The sequence below is a fragment of the Erythrolamprus reginae genome, chromosome Z, assembly GCF_031021105.1.
Source record: "Erythrolamprus reginae isolate rEryReg1 chromosome Z, rEryReg1.hap1, whole genome shotgun sequence".
NCBI lineage: Eukaryota > Metazoa > Chordata > Lepidosauria > Squamata > Dipsadidae > Erythrolamprus > Erythrolamprus reginae.
The window spans coordinates 70,897,014-70,922,381 of NC_091963.1; the positions used below are offsets into that span (position 1 = coordinate 70,897,014).

Below are 25,368 nucleotides of genomic sequence, written 5' to 3' on the forward strand. Positions count from 1 at the left end.
ATCTTGATTCCCACTGATCATGCTAAATGGGAAACTCCTATCGTAACCCCCGTTAAACCGGATGGATCTATTAGAATTTGCGCAGATTATAAAGCCACAATAAATAAAGCCTTACAGCATAATGCCTACCCAATCCCAGTCGTGCAACAACTCTTGCACACATTAGGAAATGGGTCCATCTTTGCGAAGTTGGACCTGGCCCAGGCATATCAGCAGCTTCCCGTTGATCAAAACACCTCTGAGGCCCAGACGATTGTAACGCACAGAGGTGCCTTTAAATGCACTCGGCTCCAGTTTGGAGTCTCTACCGCCCCTGGCATCTTTCAAGGTCTCATGGAACGAATTTTAAATAATAGCCCAGGGGTCGTCCCATATTTCGACGACGTATTAATATCAGCCACATCCAAATCAGAATTGTGGGATAGAATCAGGCGCGTTTTAACTAAATTTAAAGAAACAGGACTCCATTTAAAAGCAGACAAATGTTCCTGGGCAGTTCCCAATGTAGAATTCTTGGGCTTTACAATAGATAGATTTGGAATTCACCCCACAAATGACAAAGTTGATGCTATAAGAAATGCTCCCACCCCATCAAATAAGACAGATTTGCAAGCATTCCTAGGACTCCTTAACTTTTATTCCGTCTTTCTTAAACAGAAAGCGACGGTGGCAGAACCGCTACATAACCTTCTAAAGAAAGACTCTGCCTGGACGTGGGGACCAAAAGAACAAGCCGCTTTTACCGCAGTAAAAAATTTACTTTCATCAAACAGTGTTTTAGTACAATATAATGTAGCTATGCCTTTATCCTTAACTTGCGACGCTTCACCGTTCGGCATAGGAGCTGTCCTCAGCCATAATTTTCCAGACGGCACAGAAGCCCCAATAGCCTATTACTCTAAAACTCTCTCTTCAGCTGAAAGAAATTATTCCCAACTCGACAAAGAGGCGCTAGCCCTTGTGGCTGGAGTTAAACGATTTCATTACTACCTCTGTGGTCGCTCCTTTACTTTAATTACAGACCATAAACCTCTTTCAGGCATTTTGGCGGGAAACAAACAAACTCCCGCCTTTCTCTCCCCTCGCATGACTCGATGGGCTATTTTCCTTGCCGCTTACAATTATACTTTAATCCACAGGGGGGGGAAAGATATAGGGAATGCCGATGCATTAAGCAGGTGCCCCCAAACAGAATTGGTCAGTGATCCTGCCCCTGCCTCAAGCATTTTATTAATTGAAACTAGTAAACAAAATTTATTAACAGCGACAGAAATAGCCAATCAGACACAAGTAGACCCAATTTTAAAACATATTAAACAATGGATATTAAAAGGATGGCCAAATGATCAGCAATCAAATCAATTTCAACCCTTTAAGAACAGACAGCTTGAATTAAATGTGTTAAAAGATTGTATATTATGGGGAGACAGGGTTGTTATTCCAAAATCCTTACAGAAGCAAGCATTGCAGTTATTGCATATAGGTCACCCAGGAATAGTCAAAATGAAAACTATTGCCAGAAGTCATTTATGGTGGCCTGGGTTGGACAGGGACATAGAATCATGGGTTGGTGGTTGTGCACCCTGCCAGAGAACAAGACCCAACCCACCAAAAGCCACACCATCAGAGTGGCCAACACCAAGAGGGCCCTGGTCCAGAATACATATTGACTTTGCGGGACCAATCAGGGGCCAATCCTTTTTACTAGTTGTAGATGCATACTCCAAATGGCTGGAAATTGAACTCATGGCATCTACAACTACTAGCGCAACCATAAAGGCATTAAGGAAAATGTTTGCCACACATGGCATCCCAGACATTTTGGTCTCTGACAACGGGCCCCAGTTAACAGCCCGTCAAATGGAACTATTTCTTGCAGACCTGGGCATAAAACATGTGCTCACTTCACCTCATTTTCCCCAAGCGAATGGGCAAGCAGAACGAATGGTTAGAACCACAAAGGAAGCATTAAACAAAGCACCATTAGGAGATTGGCAACAACAAATCGATGAATTCCTAACTATTCAGCACATAACACCATCAGCGTCCACGAACAAAAGCCCGGCAGAACTTTTAATGGGCAGAAATCTCCGCTCTAAATTAGACAGAATTCACCCAAATTACCAAAATGACCAAAAAGAAGTTAAATTACAAAGCGAGAGACAGTTTAACATTGGGGATTTAATTTACGCTAAAGACTATGATTCAAAGGATAAATGGAAAGAAGGAACGGTATTAGAGAAAACTGGGTTAAAAACATATATCATAATATTAACAGATGGGCGCAGTTGGCATCGGCATGTCGATCAACTACGCAAAAGAATTAAAACTAACTCAGACATTTTGCCTACTATAGAAAAACCAATAGAGGACTTACCAGAACCACTTCGAGACTCCAGCGATGGCTGCCTGTTGCCCCTGGCGGCCGGCGAAGATCAAAATGCATCATCGCAACCAGGCCCGTCAGAGACTAGCCTTAGCGGAGCAACGGAGCCGGCCGTCCAGGCAAGCAGCTCCCAGCAAAATGAACTGCGCAGGTCCCAGAGATCTGTAAAGCCGCCAATCCGCTTACAGGACTATGTGACGTGGATTAACACATAATCATGGTCTCATCTAAAGAGGGACGGGTGTTGTGTTCGTTTAAAAAATATTCACAGAAATTCTGTGATTGGTTAAGACGCGGCTATTTAGAAAATAGCCGCGAAGGTTAAATCGTTGTCAGTTAAAGAAAACCCGCCGTTTTAAAAGAGTATAAATAGGGCAACGGATTAGCCGTTGCCCTCATTCGGAAAACTGCTGTTCCAGTGCTTGTATTTTATCTCGTAATGAATAAACCAGTTCTGTTTTAACCACCGGAGTCCTGACTTTTCACTAAGTATATATCTCTCTGTTTTATGATGTAAACAAAGCAAAAGGGACTAGTCTGATGCTCTTTAATTAAGACAATGGCTTTCTATAATCATAATTCAAACAATTTCCAGAAGACATAATATGATAGAGTCCTGGGATTGTGTTCCTTCCTGATAGTCAAATCCTTCTGCAATCCCAAATCTATACTTTAAACTTACTTTAGGGGCATGTATAAGTGCAGTAGCGTGCCTTCCGTCCCCTCTCCTAGTGTTTCTCTCATACTAGTATCATGTATATAAACATTGTTATATCTTTGTACACCAATACCTACTTGACAAAACAAATAAAAATAAATATTATGACCATGCTATTTTGTCTACTAATTTAGTCATTGTGTTGAAGAATTAAATAAGATTAGTTTGATGTGATCTGTTTTTAACACAGCCATGTTGGCTACTAGTTATTACTTTATTCTAGGTGTTGGTAGATCTGTTTTTTTATTATCTTTTCTAGTGTCTTCCTAGGTATTGATGTTAGGCTGATTGGTCTGTAGTTTCCTGGGTCTGGGTTTTGTTTTTGTTTTTCCCTTTTTGAAGATGGGAAACACATCAGCTCTTCTCCAGTCCTCTGGTAGTTCCCTGGTGTTCCAGGATTTTTGAAAGATGTAGTGCAATAGTTCTGCGATGACATCTGCCAGGTCTTTTAGAACTCTGGGAAGTAATCCATATGGTCCTAGTGATTTGTATTGTATTTGTATTTTTTTTCTGGCAAAGAAGTTTTTAATTTTTCTCTCCAATCACAATACAATATAGAATACCAACAACATTAAATTGCTTCACAATAAATCAATTTTAAAATTATGGTATACAAATCCAAAGCTACCTCCTTTACTTTTGACATCTAAACAAAAAATAGCTGCTCAAGTTTCTTATTATACTAATACACTATTAACCAATACACCTTTTAAGCTGTTTCAGATTTTAATCACCTTAAATTAATTAGGCTATAGTAATTCAAATTTCTCAATTTTTGATATTTTATTCAAATATCATTTTTTATGTATATTTATTAACCTTTTTTAGTAGTAAATGCCCATTAAAAAAGAATCTCTAAAGAAAAAAACCCAAAAACATCCAATAACGAAATCAGGGTGGGAAAAGCCGAATAGTATCGCCAAATTAGCCAAATTACTAAACCTAATTAATAATAATTCCTTTATATAGGAATTATAAAAAAACAAAAGCATAAAATTTAAAGATAAAAAGAAAGAATAAAAGAAAAGGGAAAGTGTGGAAAAAGAAATAACACAAAAAGAGAAAAAGAAAAGACCAAACAAAAAAAAGGGAAGAAAAATAGACAAAGAAAAAGGATCTTTCCTCTTCCTCTTACCAACCTCCCAAGTAAATCAAAATAATACCATCAAAACTTACAAAACCTTAAAGTTCACCCATGGACCACTAAAATTCTCCAGCCCATTCTAAACCACAAAACCATAAATTTAGTAACAAATGAATTCATCCTAATCTTCTCCATTATCTATATCCTGTGAAATAATTATACCCTATTCTAATTTTATCGCTGTATACCCAGCAGAATCCATGTGCCCTATTTCTAGTTATATCACTGCAAACCCAGCGGAATCATCATGCCCTACTCTAGTTATATCACTGTAAAACCATTGGAGTCATCATGCCCCATTTCTTTAAAAAAAGGAAGAGAAAAAGAGAGGAGAAAAGAAAAAAACCCTCTAATAACCCATTGGAATGAACTTCTAAGTATATTGCTGCATACCCAGCTGAATCTTCGTGCCCTGCTGTAACATACCCAGCGAAATCATCATGCCCTACTCTAAATATATTGATCCCAATACATAAAAAGAAAAGTTCCCCTTCCTTAGTCCAAGTTAATTATCATAAATTGATAATCATCATAGTACACTTTCTAAATTATAATCTGTATTTTCTGTAGTTCCATAAATTCTATAATCAATAGTTACCACTGACATAGTTTCTCTTTCTTAAAAAAAAAAATCAAACATAATCCTCCTTATCTTATATTTCCATAATTCTTATAATTCTAATTCAAGAAATTCAATATCAAAATTCAGTTTCTATATATTATATATAATTCAATTCATTATTCAGCCACCTAGATTAATTCCATTATTAATTCTATGATCCTTTCTTATTCCATATTAATTATTCATAGTAAAAACCTATTAACTGTACCTTTCATTCCAATTATTATTTTATTTTTCCCAACGCTACCTCCACACCACACCTCTCCTTCCATTATTTAAAGCACTATAGTTATACTAACCCTTAATATTAATCATCCCTAGAAAAGCATAACAAATTTCCATTTCCATTTTTATATTATTTCACTATTTCAAAATTTATATTAAGATTTTACCCAGAAAATAATTTTATAAATCCAAAAATATCTTAATTGAACATTATATGTAACGTAAGTAACTTTTTTCACTTTAATTAATTCCCCCTCCATCAAACCATTCTATCTCCAACCCAAAATTCATTCCCTTTGTCATAATAGTTTCCTTGTAATCTAAACAAATTGAAAATTAAATTAATTAACATCTTTACATCATTACATCTTTGTATCATTACATCTTATTGTATATTTTTAGTTCTTATAAGAAATAGAATTGTATCATCTTTAAATCTTTTTCCTTAAAAGTGCTGTTATTATTGTCAAACATATTTCCACTCCATAATTCTTTCTCAAAATGTAGCTCCAAATCTAGCTCCAACCTATCTCTGATAGGAAGAAAAAAAAACCCAGTGTATGAAAATTTATTCTCTTGCCAAATTATGTAACCATGTCTCGGCAAAGTTCCTCTGTTCCAAAACAATGCTGATATCATCCTTTCTTCATGGAAAATGGCGGCTGTCAACTAAAACAGAGCCGCCTGTCATTTGCCTGCCTGCTTGCCTGCCTGCTTGCCGTTGCTTGCCATCCGCTTGCCATCCGTTGCTTTTTGAGTGGATATAACATCAGGAGAAAACAGAGAACTGAGCAAAACAACCGGATCTTCGCCACCGAACCAGGTGGTCCCGAGGCGCTGTGGTGCCGAATGGTGGGGGCGCCTGGCGTTGGAGGGTCCATTGGAATGGAGGTTGATTACAAGATTGAATCAGGAGCGACTATTGCGAGGCTACAAAAACGTGGAGTGCAGAGAATTGTGTGGGAGAACTGGAGATGCCGCCTGAGAAGAGCAGCGGACATTTGGGGGTGACTGGAGTGACTGATAGGAACCAGGAGGGAGGCAAAGATAGAGAAGTCCGAGGTAAAAACAGCCAAACCATATGGACATGGACTGGGGATGCTGGCTGGTGGCAGAAGCCAGCATTGCAGTGGTTATTCTTGCCCAGAGATTCAGACATTTGGTTACTTGGACTGCTATGCCGGACTCTGCTAGAAATTTTAGAACTCAGCTGGCCTGGAGGTTGGCACCATCTTGCTGTTGATTGTTTTTAAGAACTGCTGATTAATTGTACATTGGCATTGGACCTTGTTAAAACTAACCAAGAACTATCAGCCAATTTAATAATTTCCTATACTATTTTTGTCTATGTTTTTATGTTTTATGTTTACAGTTTTAGCTAATTTTAGGGGGGTTAATTATATGTCTGTGACTGATAGAGTGAAGGGGATTATTTTATTAGTGTTTTAATTAATTATAGTTTTAATTAATTATTGGGGGTTTTTTAGTGATGGATGTTTATGACTATTGGAATGAATGGAGTGGATGGAATGGGGGTGAATGGGATGGCTGGGGTGAGTGGGGTGGGTGGGATTATGCTGTGGATGAAGTGAATGCATATGGTATGAATTGAGTATTTGGCACACCTGATGCTGGAGAGGCAGGAGGGGAGGGGGCAACTATCTCAGGGGTGACAGAGAGTCGGAACATACCGGTCCTGCTGGGGAGAGGCAGTTATGGTGGGAGCCATGGAGCTAGCCGTTCCAGGGGAAGGAGGGATCGTTGCTCAATAACGATCCCTTCTTCAGGCTCCATAAGCTCAACCCAAGGTATTGGTGACGAGTGTAACTATGGCCCTGGGCTCAAGCTGTTGCTACTCAATGCCAGGTCGGTGGTAAATAAAGCTCTCCTCATCCGGGATTTGATCCTGGATGAGGAGGCCGACCTGGCATGTGTGACTGAAACCTGGCTGGGCCCAGAGGGAGGAGTTCCTCTCTCTGAAATTTGCCCAGCTGGGTTTCAGGTATGGCACCAGCCTCGACCCCAGGGAAGGGGGGGAGGAGTGGCTATTATAGCCAGGGAGAATCTTTGCCTGTGGAGACTCATTGCTCCAGAGATTGCAGGTTGTGAGTCCCTCCTGGTGAAGTTGGACTTAGGGGTTCAGGTAGGCTTGTTACTCATGTACCTGCCTACTACAGAGGTAATCGGGCTGGCGGTGGGGTTCCTCAGACTTATTGTCTTGGACTTTAACCTACTGTCGCTTAGTGAAACCTCTGGGCTAGCGCAGGAGTTCATGGCCACCATGACAGCCATGGACCTGACTCAAGTAGTTCAGGGTCTGACTCACGAGGGGGGGCACGCACCCAACATGGTATTCCTCTCTGAGCAACTGAGCAATGGTATGAGACTAAGGGGCTTAGAAGTGTTGCCTTTGTTATGGTCAGGCCATTTTCTACTGCGGCTTGACTTCCTGGCTCCAATCCTCCCCCGCAGGGAGGCAGAGCCAACTAGGTAGTTCTGCCCCAGACGCCTGATGGACCCAAAGGGCTTTCAGAGGGCGCTTGGGGTTATTCCAGATGCACTCGTCCACAGTTCAGCAGAGTCTCTTGCTGAAGCCTGGAACAAGGCTGCTGCGGAGGCTCTTGACTGGATTACGCTGTTGCGACCTCTCCGCGGTACTAGACCCTGTAGAGCTCCATGGTTCAACGAGGAACTCTGGGAGTTGAAGCGCCAGAAGAGACATCTAAAGAAGCGATGGAGGAAGAGTCAGTCCTAATCCGATCGAAAACTTGTAAGAGCTCACATTAAGACTTACAAAGTGGCACTCAAGGCGGCAAGATGCACATATCATGCCGCCTTGATTGCATCAGCGGAATCCCGCCCGGCCGCTCTGTTTAGGGTGACCCGCTCCCTTCTTAACCAGGGAGGAGTTGGGGAGCTCTTACAGAGTAGTGCCGAAGATTTTAACACATTTTTCGCTGATAAAATTGCTTGGATCCAGGAGGACCTCGACTCCGATTGGATAATAGAGTTGACTGACAACGAGTCAGTCGAGGTGATTGGGGCCCGTACCTGTCCATCTGTCTGGGAAGAGTTTGATCTGGTGACACCTGATGAAGTGGACAAGGCCATTGGAGCTGTGAGTTCCCCCACCTGCTTACTGGATCCATGTCCCTCCTGGCTGGTCTTGGCCAGCAGGGAGGTGACATGGAGCTGGGTCCAGGAGATTGTCAATGCTTCTTTGGGGAGGGGGTCCTTTCCGGATCCCTACAAGGAGGCACTTGTGCGTCCCCTCCTCAAGAAGCCTTCCCTGGACCCAGCCATTCTTAACAACTGTCGGCCAGTCTCCAACCTTCCCTTTATGGGGAAGGTTGTCAAGAAGGTGGTGGCGCTCCAGCTCCAGTGGCCCTTGGAAGAAGCCGATTATCTAGGCCCTCAGCAGTTAGGATTCAGGCCCGGCTTTAGCACAGAAACTGCTTTGGTCACGTTGATGGATGATCTCTGGCAAGCCCAGGATCTCTGGCAGGTCCTGGTGCTTCTTGACCTCTCAGCGGCTTTCGATATGTCGACCATGGTATCCTTCTGCGCCGGCTGGAGGGGTTTGGAGTGGGAGGCACTGTTCTTCAGTGGTTCTCCTCCTACCTCTCCAGTCGATTGCAGTTGGTGTTAGTGGCGGTCAGAGGTCGACCTCTAGGTCTCTCCCTTGTGGGGTGCCTCAGGGGTCTTTCCTCTCCCCCCTGCTATTTAATATCTACATGAAACCGTTGGGCGAGAACATCCAAGGGCATGGGGTGAGGTATCATCAGTATGCGGATGATACCCAGTTGTACATCTCCACCCCATGTCCAGTCAACAAAGCAGTGGATGTGATGTGCTGGTGCCTGAAGGCTGTTGGGGTCTGGATGGGTGTCAACAGACTCAAACTCCACCCTGATAAGACAGAGTGGCTATGGGTTTTGCCTTCCAGGGACAATTCCATCTGTCCGTCCATCACCCTGGGTGGGGGAATCACTGACCCCTTCAGAGAGGGTCTGCAACTTGGGCATCCTCCTCAATCCACAGCTCACATTAGAGAAACATCTTTCAGCTGTGGCGAGGGGGGCGTTTGCCCAGGTTTGCCTGGTGCACCAGTTGTGGCTCTATTTGGACCGGGAGTGACTGCTCACAGTCACTCATGCCCTCATCACCTCGAGGCTCGACTACTGTTAATGCTCTCTACATGGGGTTACCTTTGAAAAGTGTTTGAAAACTTCAGATCGTGCAGAATGCAGCTGCGAGAGCAATCATGAGCTTCCCTAGGTATGCAGTCTGCATTGGTTGCCGATCAGTTTCCGGTCACAATTCAAAGTGTTGGTTATGACCTATAAAGCCCTTCATGGCATCGGACCAAAATATCTACGGGACTGCCTTCTGCCGCACGAATCCCAGTGACCAGTTAGGTCCCACAGAGTTGGCCTTCTCCGGGTCCCGTCGACTAAGTAGTGTTGTTTGGCGGGACCCAGAGGAAGAGCCTTCTCTGTGGCGGCCCCGAGCCTCTGGAATCAGCTCCCCCCAAAGGTCAGAGTTGCCTCTACCCTCCTTGCCTTTCGTAAGCTCCTTAAAACCCACCTCTGTCGTCAGGCATGGGGGAATTGAGATATTTCTTCCCCCCAGGCCTATACAATTTATGCATGGTATATTTGTGTGTATGTTTGGTTTTTAATAAGGGTTTTAAGTTATTTTAAATATTAAATTTGTTATATGTTGTTTTATTATTGTTGTTAGCCGCCCCGAGTCTGCAGAGAGGGGCGGCATACAAATCTAATAAATAAATAAATACATTCTTTTTCTTCATAAATTACATTTTTTGTTTATTTTGTAACTACTATTCAGATTTTTGCCTTTAATATTTCAGATCACTTGTGTTATAACAATCTCACCCTCCCCTATTTTCCTGCACTATTTGTCTGTAAGACTGTTTTGTTTGAGCTTCTGTTGTCAGTATCCCAGAAGATCATCTGTCAATCTGTCAAGATAGATTGTTGAGCTGTCATGCCTTCCTGATATGCGTGGCAATGCTTTGGGGGGGGGTTTTGCCCAGGGATTAGTCAAGCTACTTTTGGAAACTCCCTCAACCAAACCTTCTGCTGCTATATTAGTAATTACTGAGCATGAAACATTATTTTCAGTGCTTCAGCTGCTCTTTTCACAAGACTCTCTTGGTGAACTGTAAACAGAGGTATTGTTTTCAAGATAATACTGTATGAATACTGTGCTGCTGTTGTTTTTTACCTTTATCTGATAACTTGTCTTAAATTCTGAATACTATACAGGAGAGTTCTGTTCTTCCTAACAGAGAAACAATTTATATTGTGCTAAATAGGGTTTATATTTCAGAAAAAAAATAGTACTGTAGGAATACAAGCTAATTTTGTACTCCAATAGAAAATTTCCTGGAAATAAATTCTATTTGTTTCTAAACACAATAAGACTGTTCTAGTAGTGTTTTAAAAAGCATGGACCATTGAAATATTTATAAAACTCATATAATTGGAGCTATTCAGATAAATGTATGTTTCCCATGTTTATGCAGACTAATTCTGAAGATTGGATTATATAGCAGACCATTTCCTAAGCAATTCGCCTGATTTTTATTGGCAGCCTGTATGCAAGCCCTGCATTTCTGGAGTCTGCTTGCCACCTGTGCAGTTGCAGTAGGAAAAGTTCAACAATCAAAGAAGCAAGGGTGCCTTAAGGTCAGCGCACAGGTACCTTCTTTTAAAAAAATGAAGAAAAATTAGGACAAGCCTCTTATCCTAAAATTACTAGACTTCAGCATATTCTTGTGTACATAGAAGATACACAGTTGAAAATCTAGAGAGTTCAGTTATGTCAGTTAATATGCTAAAAAGTTCTTTTAAATGTGACAGTTTTCTTCAGAAAAATCCAAAACTCTTAGCAAGCATCTTTCTTTTTGGTATAAATGTATCCTTTCATTCAATAATGACGTCTATGATAAAAAATTCATCCAGAAGAATAGAATAGTATAGATCAAATAAATCAAATTGAACATAACAGAACCTGGAAGAAACCTTGAATAAAACAGAACCTGGAAGGAGAACCTATACCCATGATGGCAAACCTATGGCACATGTACCACAGGTGGCACAAAGAGTCCTCTCTACAGGCACATCAGCCATCGTCCCAGGACATGCACAGACACTTCCTGCTGGCCAGCTGGTCTTTGTATCTCAGCTGTGCATGCATTGGGGGAGAGATGCAGGCAGGGGGCATGCGCAGGGGCAATCACATTGCATTATGGGGGGTTCAGGCGCACTTTGAGCACTCGGCACCAAAAAGGTTAACCATCACTGACATAAACCATTTCAGATTAGATTAGATCAGTTTACATTAGTTTGCAACTCATAGATTTTACAACTGAATCTGAATTATATTTCTATCCATTGCAGCAGCTTAAAAAAATAAAATATATCTTATATGTTGTGATTGGCAAATTAATATTTATGCTATTTTAAGATCATGGAACTGCATTCTTCTCCCAAAAATAATTTAATTTGTTACCAAACATAAACATTTAAACAACAATTCTCAATATAAACTAATAGAATATAAATGCACAGACACTTCCTGCTGGCCAGCTGGTCTTTGTATCTCAGCTGTGCATGCATTGGGGGAGAGATGCATGCAGGGGACACACAGGCAGGGGGCATGCGCAGGGGCAATCACATTGCATTATGGGGGGTTCAGGCGCACTTTGAGCACTCGGCACCAAAAAGGTTAACCATCACTGACATAAACCATTTCAGATTAGATTAGATCAGTTTACATTAGTTTGCAACTCATAGATTTTACAACTGAATCTGAATTATATTTCTATCCATTGCAGCAGCTTAAAAAAATAAAATATATCTTATATGTTGTGATTGGCAAATTAATATTTATGCTATTTTAAGATCATGGAACTGCATTCTTCTCCCAAAAATAATTTAATTTGTTACCAAACATAAACATTTAAACAACAATTCTCAATATAAACTAATAGAATATAAATTTTCCAAGTTTATATTAGTGATAGGAAGAAGAAAAACTGCAACATCACAAAGCTTAGTACTGGAGATAATAGATACATTGATGGGAATAAGGAGGTCGCTGACCATTTGAATAGCTACTTCTGTTCAGTTTTCTCAGAAGGCAGCTTACAATATAATACTATGGGTTGATATAGTATTGCTTCCAGCTGTAGGGATTCAGCTCTAGTGATCTCAGAGCCCGATGTCTTAGAAGAACTTGAACGATTAAAGACAAATAAGGCAATGAGTCCAGATGGCATCCACCCCAGAGTTCTTAAAGAACTCAGATATGTGATTGCTACCCCCCTGACTGATTTGTTTAACCAATCCCTTTTAACAGGAGATGTTCCTGATGATTGGAGAATGGCCAGTGTTGTATCCACAAGAAGGACAGTAGAGAAGAAGCTAGTAACCACAGGCCAGTTAGCTTGACATCAGTTAAAATGATGGAGACTCTACTCAAAAAGATGATAAATTAGCACCTAAAAACCAGTAACTTATTGGACCCAAACCAGCATGGCTTTACTGAGGGCAAATCATGTCAGACTAATCTCATTGATTTCTTTGACTATGTCACAAAGGTGTTGGATGAAGGTGGTGCCCTGGATATTGCCTATTTGGATTTCAGCAAAGCCTTTGATACAGTTCCACATAAAGAGCTGATAGATAAGTTAGTGAAGATTGAAGCGTAGATATCAGAGGGTTGTTGTTAATGGCGAGTACTCTGAGCAGAGCCTGGTGTGCCACAAGGGTCTGTTCTGGGTCGTATTCTTTTAAATATATTTGTGAGTGACATAGGGGAAGGTTTGCCTATTTGCTGATGACTCTAAAGAGTGCAATAGGGTTAATATTCCTGGAGGTGTTTATAATATGGCAAATTTAGCTTTACTAGATAAGTGGTCAAAGCAATGGAAACTGCAGTTTAATGTTTCCAAATGTAAAATAATGCACTGGGACAAAAGGAATCCTCAATCTGAGCATTGTATAGGCAGTTCTGTGTTAGCAAAAACTTCAGAAGAGAAGGATTTGGGGTAGTGATGTCTGACAGTTTCAAAATGGATGAACAGTGCGATCAGGCAGTAGGGAAAGCAAGTAGAATGCTTGGCTGCATAGCTAGAAGTATTACAAGCAGGAAGAGGGAGATTGTGATCCCACTATATAGAGCACTGGTGAGACCACATTTGGAATACTGTGTTCAGGTCTGGTCCAAAGGCAGGCTACAAAAATGGTGGAAGGTCTTAAGCATAAAACTTATCAGGAAAGACTTAATGAACTCAATCTGTATAGTCTGGAGGACAGAAGGGAAAGGGGGACATGATCGAAACATTTAAATATGTTAAAGGGTTAAATAAGTTTCAGGAGAGAAGTGTTTTTAATAGGAAAGTGAACACAAGAACAAGGGGGCACAATCTGAGGTTAGTTGGGGGCAAGATTAGAAGAAACATGAGAAAATATTTTACTGAAAGGGTAGTAGATGTTTGGAACAAACCTGCTGCAGATGTGGTTGATAAACCCACAGTAATTAAATTGAAAAAACATGCCTGAGATAAACATATATCCATGCTAAGATAAAATACAGGAAATAGTATAAGGGCAGACTAGATGGACCATGAGGTCTTTTTCTGCCTTCAATCTTCTATGTTTATGACCAAGGCTTATGAAAACTAATTGGGTGATTCCTTTTTTTTTTTTGCCATTCTATGTTTTGGTGTAAAAATTGAATCATGTTAAAATTATAGATATTTCATAGATTGAAAGATTGACAGATTTTTAAATGAGATGTTTGTTATATTTTTTTATATTCAAATGTTATCAATGAAGGAATTTTAACCTTTTAATGGTCTCTGTTATTGGTATAAATAAACATGAAACTTGTATTTCCTGTACATTATGGAGTTTGATCAATTTGAAAACTGAATATATCTGAAATTTCGGTTCTGATCATATTTCTGTAAAGATGAAAATATAATCTAAAAGTTAAATAGGCTTTATTAAAAGTAAATGTCTTTGTTCTTATTACCATGGTTTCCAATATTTCCAATAGGTCTGGAACAATTGAAATTTGAACAGGATACTAGGGCAAGCCATTGATTAAAAGCTGTTTACCTTTGTATCATTTTCTTTTTAAACCAGTGCAAAATGTCTACAGTAGAACCCCGACTTACGAGACTAATTGGTTCCGGAAGGAGGCTCGTAAGTCAGAACGCTAACTTCCGCGTTCGGCTTCAGAAGACAGCTGCAAAGCGGCGCGCGTGTTTTAAAACGTGGCAGCCGGCCTGGGGGGCTCGGGGGCTTCCCCCCGAGCCCCCCAGGCCGGCTGCCACGTTTTAAAACATGCGCGCCGTTTTGCAGCTGTCTCCTGAAGCCGAACGCGGAAGTTAGCGTTCCGGCTTCAGGAGACAGCTGCGAAGCGGCGCGCGTGTTTTAAAAGGTTGCGGCCGGCCTGGGGGGCTTGCCAGCACCCCCCCGAGCCCCCCAGGCCGGCTGCAACCTTTTAAAACACCCGGGATACGAGCGCCAAGGAGCTGTCTCCTGAAGCCGAACGCGGAAGTTAGCTTTCGGCTTCAGTAGACAGCTCCTTGGCGCTCGTATCCCGAATGTGAGCTCGGGAGGCGAACAAAAATGTCGCTCCCCTCCCAGCTCTTATCTCGAGTAGCTCGTAAGTAGAGCTGCTCGTATGTCGAGATTCCACTGTATATGGCAGATACTAAAAATGATGTCTGTTTGAGTGTTGAGGGTTCATAGTGGGAAAAGTGTGGTAGAAATTAAACAAATAAATAAGATGGTCCAGCAGTTCTTAGAAATATGCCAAAAAAGCCTTCATTTATTCCTTATTATTTCCTATTTTGCTGCTATCAGTTATAATAAAACTGCTAGTAAAAGAGTCAGGAGCACAATTTTATTCCGTCTTTTTCTCAGCTACCTAGCAGCATTCCAGAATTCTGAAATGTAGTTGCAAATATAAATAATTTTACTTCATATTTATATTAATAAGGTGTAGTCTCATTATTCTGACATTTTTCTGTTTTGTTGTAAGTTCTATATGAAAGTGTTTTCATTCACATTTTTCATAAAAAAGAAGAAAAGTCTAACTGTCTTTCTTTATTATATTTACTAGAAATAAAATACAATTCAATTTTCATATAAAATATAACTTGTCCTTCATTGACTTTTATAGCAATTCTTCATTTGAATAATAAACATGAATAAATAGATTACAGGCTTGACAATTGCAGTCTGAATTTTTTTATCGGTAACATAGGCTTATATAAAGATAGGTATCAGTTAATAAATATTCTACTGTGTTTGTCTTTCCCTTACAGTCATGTTCAGAGTATCTCCAAAACAGTATCTTTGAAGAGCTGAGGTTTTGTCAAATTTTTATTGTGAGATCATACTTAATTGTACACTTGCAGCTAAAATCCATCAAAGAATAATATAGATGTACAATTAGATTCCTTCTAATTAGACTGCATATGGCACTTTTTGATTGCTATTTTTGTGTATAAATGTTTATTCAAATATTCTTGATTTTTCATAGTACATTTCAACCAAAATTAATTTCTGTTTCCTTATAAAATGGACAAGACCATTTTTCAGCATTTAATTACTCTTTTTATATATAATAAAGTTGTATTTACTCTATTTCTGTAGGGTGATTTCGTGATCTTTTAAATACATTACTGAATATTTTAATTTTAATTATGTTTTGACCATCCCCCTAATAATGTGATTTCAATAATTTGTCAGTAATCCCTTCTGATTTTTTCAAGCAAGTTAACAATTTCAACAAAAAATAAAAATGCACTATCCTACCTTTTTATGTGAATATGTGGTTTTACCACCTAAAGAATATAGTTTTCGTATATAAATGCAGGGTATTACTTTCTAAGTGATTTAGGAGACCGATTATTATAAATTTTTACCTTTTCATTTCTATCGAATTCTGCCACCATTGTAGCAATTAATAAAGTAATTCAGGAAGTTGTAATTTACATATAAACCAAATACCACTCATTTATCACAAAAGCTCCAGAAATGTAAAACCTACAAACTTGAAACTTAGCACGTATATTCCTCTTGGCTTCTAGGTTCTCGCTAAGAAAGGATTTTTCAAAACGACCCCCCATATCATTAGTGTTTCTTGTACAATATTATAGTAATACACTCTGATGCTAAAGAGTTAGATGTACTATTCCCCTTCCCCACCTGAAAAGTACTCTGTTCCAACTGCCAGTTGCCTTACATTAATGCGCTCTGATGCTACTCCTTCACTAAACCAGGCATCGGCATGGCCGGTACATGACTCATTTGGCCTGTGGGCTGGGAATTTAGACATTCTACTCCCCTCCTGAAAATAACTCTGTTCCAATTGCCAGTTACCTTATATTAACACGTCTGATGCTACTCCTTCACTAAACCAGGTGTGGGCATATATAGTGTGTGACTCAGCCAGCCTACAGGTGGAGAGTTTAGACATTCTACTCCCCCTCCCCACCGGAAAAGAAATATTTTCCAACTGCCAGTTGCCCTATATCAACACACTCTGATGCTAAGGAGTTACACATTCTACATATATTTTCAAGCTTTAAAGTGTCAAAATATCAAGCCCAATCATAACTACTCAGTGAATTTTTCAATCTTTAACTCAATTTATCAAGCCCGATCACATAGTTTCGTAGCAAAGCACAGATATCCAGCTACTCCCATTTTTGTTAGCAAGCTCTAGGAATTAAGACTCTAGGAATTTTGGGAAGGGAGAATAAAGTAAAATCTTGTCCCTTCAACAAATTATATTCTCTGCTCTATTTTAGTATTTCACAATTAAGGGAGCTCATTATTGCTAATTTAACAATTACATTATATATGAGCTAGTGATGCTAGGATCACACAGCTGTTTCAAACTTACCATTTCCTATTTGGATTGATAGAAAAATGGGGTGAATTTAGGGTTATGCAGTTATTTAATGGGCCATGCATGGAATTCAACTCCAAATAAAAAAGAATATTATTGACCATAAGCAGAAAAGTGGGGAAAGTGGCATCTCCAAGCTTCTGTAAGTTGTTAACAAGCAAATAAAGAGGAGATGAATAACAGTGCTTAAATCTTACCCGGAGCTAGAATGTTGCAAAAATCCTGAAAATTTGGGGAGGAGAGGGGCGGAAGAAGTTAGCATTTGTATCTCTATTCTAACTTTATAGGCTGATATGAGCAAAATATTTGACAACGTTTATAATCAAAGTACATTTCAGGGTGGGATCCTTGATTTATACCACTAAATCCTGCTGTATTATACCTGTCTACCTGAGATAAGAACCTCTGAAATAAGAAACAAAGAAAGAAAAAGTATAATTTTGATTTAAAAGATGCATATTAATTTTCTTCCCATGCTCTTCCTTTATGTAAGTTCAGACAATAAGAAATCTAAACCAGAAAATGAGATTTTGGTACGGTTTCAGCTTTGTGTGCTTTCCTTCAAGGTATATTTTATGAAAATGTAGTCTACTGATAAAATTGTAAATCTATTAAACCAATGTAGGGAGACAAAGTTTTATAGATTACTTTTATAAGAATAACTTAAAATAAGTTCTTTTTCCTATATTTATGCCACAGAAAATATACAAGGACAGATAATTTTGGAAATAGTTAAGCATTTGGATTTATTATGATAATTTTTTGTATCATAAGCCTTGTTTATCTTATGCTATGTTATTTTTAGAAATATACCACTGCAATGAAGGTGAAAGAACAAACTGAATATTACATGATAGGGGAAATATTTTATCTATGGTTAGAGAATAAAAACAGAAGTTAGAAATAAATGAAGGAAATATGAGTATTGTAAGATCAGAGAAACAATATCAATATAATGAATATTGTTGTAAATATTGATTATTACTGCGCAAGATATTTGTATCCAGTTGAAACACTGTTTAATGGAAGATGGAATTATTAAACTATAAAAATAAAAATTAGGCATTTTCCGTGCTAAAGCTTTCATTGAATTTTGCCAATACTCTTTTCTCCCATCTCCTTCTAATTTCTTTTTACACTATAATGTTTTACATGAATGCTACTTAGATTATTCCATAATTGTGGTCCTAAACAACAAATGTGTGCTTTCTTATCCATTATTTCTGATAAACAATAATAAAAAGAAAATGCCAGGATAAGCCTGCATGAATATTCAGGAGCAAAAACTAATATTGTATTTCTGTGAATATTTTTAAGGTCTGTTAAATTGTAACAAATTCAAATATAAACCATCATATACATTTAATATAGACTTTTTATAATCTATCCATCATCTAAATAAATTTCTACAACTGTTAACACAATTTTGGTAATGTTCTTAAGTCTTCTAAAGATATTTTTCAAGCAATACAGAACTGATCCTTTGGAGCTACGTACCTGTTTTTCCTACATGCAACAAAGCAGGAATGATTACAGCCAGCTAGCTACCTATGTCAACAGACATTTCTAAACTTATAGTCATAGCACATGTCTAGGATTACAAATTTAATAAACAAATTAATTAATTGGTAAACAAGAAATATGTCATCCTTCCTCAAAGGATATTCCTATCATACTATTAAAGCATTATGTACTGTATGTTCTTATAGCAACAATATGACTATTGATGATCTAATGTTTGCCACTCCTGTTTGAAGTAAATAATAGAGATATGCGCTGGAAAAGATTTTTCTTGGAAGATATGCTTGAAGCATTTAAATTCTTTCTTTTTGACTTACTGATTTTCTGTCATATTATTTGTTAGGAATATAACATACTGATAGTAGTTATTGTATATGCCATAAACACGTGGTATATTTATAGTACGTAAAAAAATATGACTAAAATATATGGATATGTAAATATTTAGACTTCTACACAGATAAATAATAAATCAGTGGAATCAAATATCAATGGTAATTTTCTGTAAATATTTTTATATTTAATTTTTCCATGTGAAATTGTAATTGTACATTGTGTAACAGCAGTACCAACATTATGTTTAATGTTTTCAGAAATTTTAATATATTTAGAATAGAATAGAATTTTTTATTGGCCAAGTGTGATTGGACACACAAGGAATTTATCTTGGTGCATATGCTCTTGGTATATATGCTTCCCATTTGAAAGTACTGTATATCAGTTTTTACATTATTTTCTATGATAGCACTTTTTTATATCAGAGTCACTTATTTATCTTGATAAATGTTTGTGTGTAAAAATTAATATCAGATTTTTACTTTTTTCAGATGCCAGACTTTCAGAAGAAAACTGTCCACATCAAAGACCCAGAAAGGGTAGAAGAAATTATCTGTGGTCTCATCAAAGGAGGAGCTTCCAAACTTCAAGTAAAGAACAAACATTATAAAAAATAAGAATATGGAATGCTTATTGATTTCATCATATACCAAATCAGCTGCTTCCTATTTTACTTTGGAACCTAGTATGAAGCAGGATTATAGTTACTAAGTAAACTATCATGCATGAACCAAAAAAATCAGGGAGTACATTTTATCTAATGACAACCTTATATTTCTGTCATTCATGCTGTGTTTGATCTTATGTATGTGTATACACACTCATACACAAATGTTAGTTTGTGTGTGTGTGTGTGCATTGAGAGAGAGTAAAACTATGATTTTTCAAAGAGATGGTTCCATTTATATTTGAACCAGAGGTGAAATCTGACAAGTTCTGGAGAACCAGTAATGGAAATTTTGAGTAGTTTGGAGAACCTATAAATACCACCTCTGGCTGGCCCCAGAGTGGGGTGGGACTGGAGATTTTGCAATATCCCATCCCTGGAGTGGGGTGGGAATGGAGATTTTGTAGTATCATTTCCCTATCATGTTCACGAAGCCACACCATACCATACCCACCAAGCCACGCCCATATAACTAGTAGTTAAAAAAAATCGGATTTCACCTCAAATGTGAACATTTTTTTCAAAAAAAATTTTAATTGGATATATAAATATTTAAAAAGACATTACATAGTTTATCGTGTGTTTACATATACGTTGTAAATTACAAAACACAAAACGACAAAACATATCCCTAACCCTCCCCCCACCTGAACTGTAAATTCAAAATCAGTTCTTTCTTTATATGTTTGTACGGCCTATAACAGCAGCGGTTAAATTATATTTCTATATATAAATAACCTAATAACAATTCAAGTTGTAATCAGCTCTATATCTTAGTTTTTTAAGACTTCTAAAATCTAGTAGTATAATATTCATTATTTACAGCTATTATTTCTCCTAGTATCGACCCATGTATAAAATTCTTTCCAAATATCATAGTAGCATAATTCATCTTTATTTTTAAGTTCTTGTGTTAATTTATCTAGTTCTACACAATCATATATTTTTTTATCATGTCTCTCTCTGTCGGTATATCTTATTTTTTTCAATTTTGTGTTTGATTGCTGTGATTATATGTTGGATCAAATGGTAATATTTTTTTTATTCTTAGATCTATTATACCCAAAAGAAAGGTCTCTGGTTTTAATTTAAGTCTTATTTTAGTGATTTCATAAATCCATAATTTAGTTTTGTTCCAAATTTTCTTAATCTCAGGACATGTCCACCACATGTGGAATAAGGTTCCGTTTTTATTTCTGCATCTCCAGCAGTCCGGTTTTAATTTAGGGTAAATTTTTGCTAGTCTGGATGGTGATAGATACCACCTATAAAACATTTCTAAAATATTCTCTTTATATGCAGTGAATTTGGTCATTTTATAATTTTTGGACCAGATCGTATCCCATTGTTCTAGGTATATGCTGGGGCCGACATTTTTTTGCCCAGCTAATCATATTTCCTTTGACTATCTCTATTTCAATTTTATATTCAATCAGGAAATTGTATATTCTTGTTATGACGTTCTTTTCTTCTCCTAATATTAATTTATCCAAATTTGAAAGTTTATCTTGAATCCCAAAGGGTTTTTTTTGTCTTTCTGCCATTTCGAGTAGATTTGGGTATATGGCCACCACTCAATATTTATGTTTTGTTCTATTAATTATTGTCTTGATTTAATATTTCTGCCCTCATCTAATATTTGGTTATAATTTACCATTATTTTTAGCTGGGTTGTGTTTGGGTTTGTTAATGCCTCCATGCTAGAATACCACCTTGGTATTTTTATATAATGTTCTTTTTTAATTTTTAACCATGTCGTCAGTAATGAATTCCTTATTATGTGGTTTTTGAAATATGTCGGAATTTTGTTTTTTTCGTTCCAGAGGAATCTGCGCCATCCACGTAATAAATCATGCCCGTCCAGTATTAACGTTCTTTTTAAATTTCTATCCAATCTTTAATCCAGAGTAGAGTAGTTGTTTGGTGATATGTTTCAAAGTCTCCCCATACACATTTGGAGATTATTCTATTTAATTTAATAAAGAATTGATGGTTTAATTTTATCGGTATTGTTTAGAAGAGATAAAGGAATTTCGGTAGAATCGTCATTTTAATTGTAGAGATTCTTCCTATTAAAGAGATGTGGAGTTTATTCCATCTAATTAGTTGTTCCGCTACTTTTTTTGTTAATGCGTTGTAATTATCTTTAACCGTACTACATTTTTTGTTAATACTATGCCCAAATATTTAACTTTCTTAACAATTTGTATCTCTAAAGATTTTTTTAATTCTTGGTCTTGTTTATAATTCATGTTTTAATTATAATTTGGGTTTTTTGTTTATTTTCAATCCTGCCACATCACTGTATTCCTTTATCTGTTTCATTAAATGTTTTCCAGTTTCCAGCAGGTCTTCTAATATAAAAACTAAATCGTCTGCATATGCTTGAAGTTTAAATTCCTGCCCTTTGATTTTCAATCTCTGGGTTTATCATAATTTGATTTAACATTGTTTCAATGGATAAGATATATAACAGTGGTAATAGGGGGCATCCCTGATGTACACCTTTGCAGATCTGGAATGATTTGGTTAGTTCTCCATTGATCATAATTCTAGCAGATTGGGTATAGTAAATAGTTTCTATCATTCTAACAAATTTGGAGCCAAATTTCATTTGTTTTATTAATTCATGCATGAATTCCCATCTCAAATTGTCAAATGCTTTTTGTGCGTCTAAAAATATAAGGGCCATAGCTTTCTCTGGGTGAGCTTCATAAAATTCTAGTATGTCCAGCATTGTCCTTGTATTGTTTCTGATGTATCTGCCTGGTAGAAATCTGTTTTGATCTGTGTGTATCCTGCTATTTAAAATTGGTTTTATTCTATTTGCCATGATGGTCATAAAGATTTTATAGTCTATGTTAAATAAAGATATGGACCTATAATTTTGTATTCTCTGTTTTTCTAAATTGTTTTTCAGAATCAAACTTACTAGTGCTTCTGTCCAGGATCTTGGTATTACTCCCTGTTCTAAAACTTCGTTATATGTAACTAATAATATTTTATCTAGAGAGTCTTTTAGTTCCTTGTAAAATTCACTTGGTATACATCCGGTCCCAGTGCTTTACTTTACTGTATGAGGAAAGACTTAATGAACTCATTCTGTATAGTCTGGAGAACAGAAGGGAAAGGGGGGACATGATCGAAACATTTAAATATGTTAAAAGGTTAAATAATGTTCAGGAGAGAAGTGTTTTTAATAGGAAAGTGAACACAAGAACAAGGGGGCACAATCTGAGGTTAGTTGGGAGAAAGATTAGAAGTAACATGATAAAATATTATTTTACTGAAAGAGTAGTAGATGCTTGGAACAAGCTTCCAGCAGACGTGGTTGGTAAATCCACAGTAACTGAATTTAAACATGCCTGGGATAAACATATATACATCCTAAGATAAAATACAAGAAATAGTATAAGGGCAGGACTTCCGGGTGGAGCCCGATCGCGTCGGAGGAGCGGAGGCGAAGCTCTGGCTCCGCAGCCTTCTTTTCCATCCTGCAGGACGCCGTTTTGCGTTGCGCCGACACCTGGAGGGGTTGGCCCAGGACGGAGTCTCCTGGATCCCCCGGGATGGATTGCCGCGGCCCCGGGGGCTAGGGATAACCCCGCAGCTGCAGGAATGGAGAACTGTGCCCAGGCGGCTGCCTGGACACAGCCATAGCTGTCGCCGATAGCGGAAGTTCAAAAATAGAACGAGAAGTCAGCAGATAAAGGAGATTGACAGCACCACACAGAAATCTCTTGGTATTTGTGCAAGTTCGTAAAAAGAAGATTTTAGCCTGAAGGCGAACACAAACAAAGGAAAAAAACTGTAAGTGATATCCATACGCGGAAAAGAAGATTAGCCGGAACTACTTGTCTTTGTTAAAACTAAGTACAACTTTCTCTTTTTCTCAATTTTAAGATTATAGTGTGTTTCTATTTTTTCTTTTTTGTTACTCATTTTTTTTATAAATAAGATTTTTCCTTTTTTCTAAATAAAAATTAAAGACTTATTTGGTAATTATCTGAGTGGATGAAGTAAAATATATTAATGAATTGAATACATGAACTTATGAGCTGAACTGAAATTACTTTATTTGAATGAAATTATATTGAAGCTATAATTACTCGGAATAAATTTTGGACTGCTTATTTCATTTTTCTATTTAAAAAATTTTTCCTTTATTTTTTTCTTTCTTCAATTTTTCTCCTTTTTGGACTTTGTGGGACTATTTTTTTGCATGATATTAGAGGCATAAGGATATTTTTCATATTTTTCCTTTTTTCTTTCTTTTTACAAAATAAGGAGACCTGGATTTTATTTTTATAATTATTTGAATTTGGAAATTATATTGGACATTGGCTTTGGATTTATATTCTTTGGATATTCTTATTAAAGCATAACTCAGATTTGGTTTACTTGGACTTATTAGAGCCTTTTGGATATTTTCTTTTAGATTTTTGATATTTTTTCCTTTTTTTCTTCTTTTTTTAATTCAAAGTGTGATTATTATTATTATTTTTTGATTATTTTTTCTGCTACCTTTTTATACTTTTAGAATATTAGAAACATTTTTTGAAATAAATCTCTCCCTTTTCTTTTAAACAAATTTTTAATAGGTTTTTCCTTCTTTTTCTTTTCCCTTTCCTTCTTTCTCTTTTACCTATTCCTTCTTTTTTAATTTTTATATTTTTTTTCATTAGAATTATATTCTTTCCTTTCTTAATAATTAACTATGTGCTAAAAGCTTTCTTTTCTTCCCTTCCCCACCTGGTCCCTCTCTCCAGGAGTCTAAGACTTTAGAGGACTGAACTACTTTTTTCTTCCCTTTTCTTCTCACTATTCTCTCCTTTTAATCAACTCAAATAATCAGTTATTGTATTAAAAGAATTGAATTGATATTTTTCTGTTTTTTCCTTTTTTCTGCTTATTAGTACTATAGAAGTAAATTTTCTTCTTTCTCTTATACTTAAAAATATTAAGAATATTTAAGACATTGATTTAAGTAACTGCTAAATAAAGTAGAAATTTTGGAATATGAAAGGTTCTTACAGGGCACAAAGTGTGTCTTCAGTGACAACAACAACAACAACACGGAAACAAACAACTACTCCTGCTTCGACCTCAACCTCTACGCCCAAAGTTTCTCCAACTTCATCACCATTACAACAAAGGACCATAACTACAGTGCTGGCTAAAGAGAAAGAAACAGAAAAGCCACTTATGGACTCTTAATTTCCAGACCATTCAAGAGGCACTAGCAGGCATTCAAGAGCTCGTACAAACGACACAAACTCAGACAAAAACTCAACTTGACACGAACAAAGAAGAAATGAAAATGTATCTACAAGAAATGAAGCAAGAAATGAGACAAGAAATGAAGGAGATGAAAGATGAGATTAAAAAAGAAATTGCTGAACTCAAAACTGAATTAACTGAAGTCAAAGGAAATGTGGCCGAAATGGATGGAAATATAAAAGTCATGCAACAAAACTTACAAGACAATGAAAAAAGAATACAAGTGACAGAAGGAAAAATTCAAATCATGGGAAAGAGAGTGGAAGAATATGAAGATCGCAACTATGCAGCCCGCAGAGACTTTGATACAGCAATAACCAACTTAGAACCAACCGCGTCACATGGTCTGAGGTTCCAAAATATTGATGAAGAAAGAGATGAAGATTTATCCGCAAAAATGGCAGAAGTCATAAGAGGCATCATGCAGGTGGATCCAGCAGAATTGATAAGAGAAATTGATGAAGTCTACCGAGTCCAGACTGGCTATGCAAGACGCCATAACTTA

The 25,368-nt window shown here is 37.3% G+C and overlaps 1 protein-coding gene across 9 annotated transcripts in view; it reads left to right on the forward strand.

The window, feature by feature from the left end:
- The window catches only part of NT5C3A (5'-nucleotidase, cytosolic IIIA), a 186,841-nt gene that overhangs the window by 74,942 nt on the left and 86,531 nt on the right, over positions 1–25,368 (forward strand). For 4 of the 9 annotated variants that reach the window (XM_070726321.1, XM_070726327.1, XM_070726326.1 and 1 more), the window contains 2 exons: positions 10,715–10,821; positions 19,408–19,506. In XM_070726321.1, coding sequence (XP_070582422.1) covers positions 10,715–10,821; positions 19,408–19,506 — 206 coding nt within the window. Of the gene's footprint in view, positions 1–10,646; positions 10,822–19,407; positions 19,507–25,368 lie in introns of all 9 variants that reach the window. The other 5 variants (XM_070726324.1, XM_070726330.1, XM_070726323.1 and 2 more) reach the window with 4 other exon arrangements.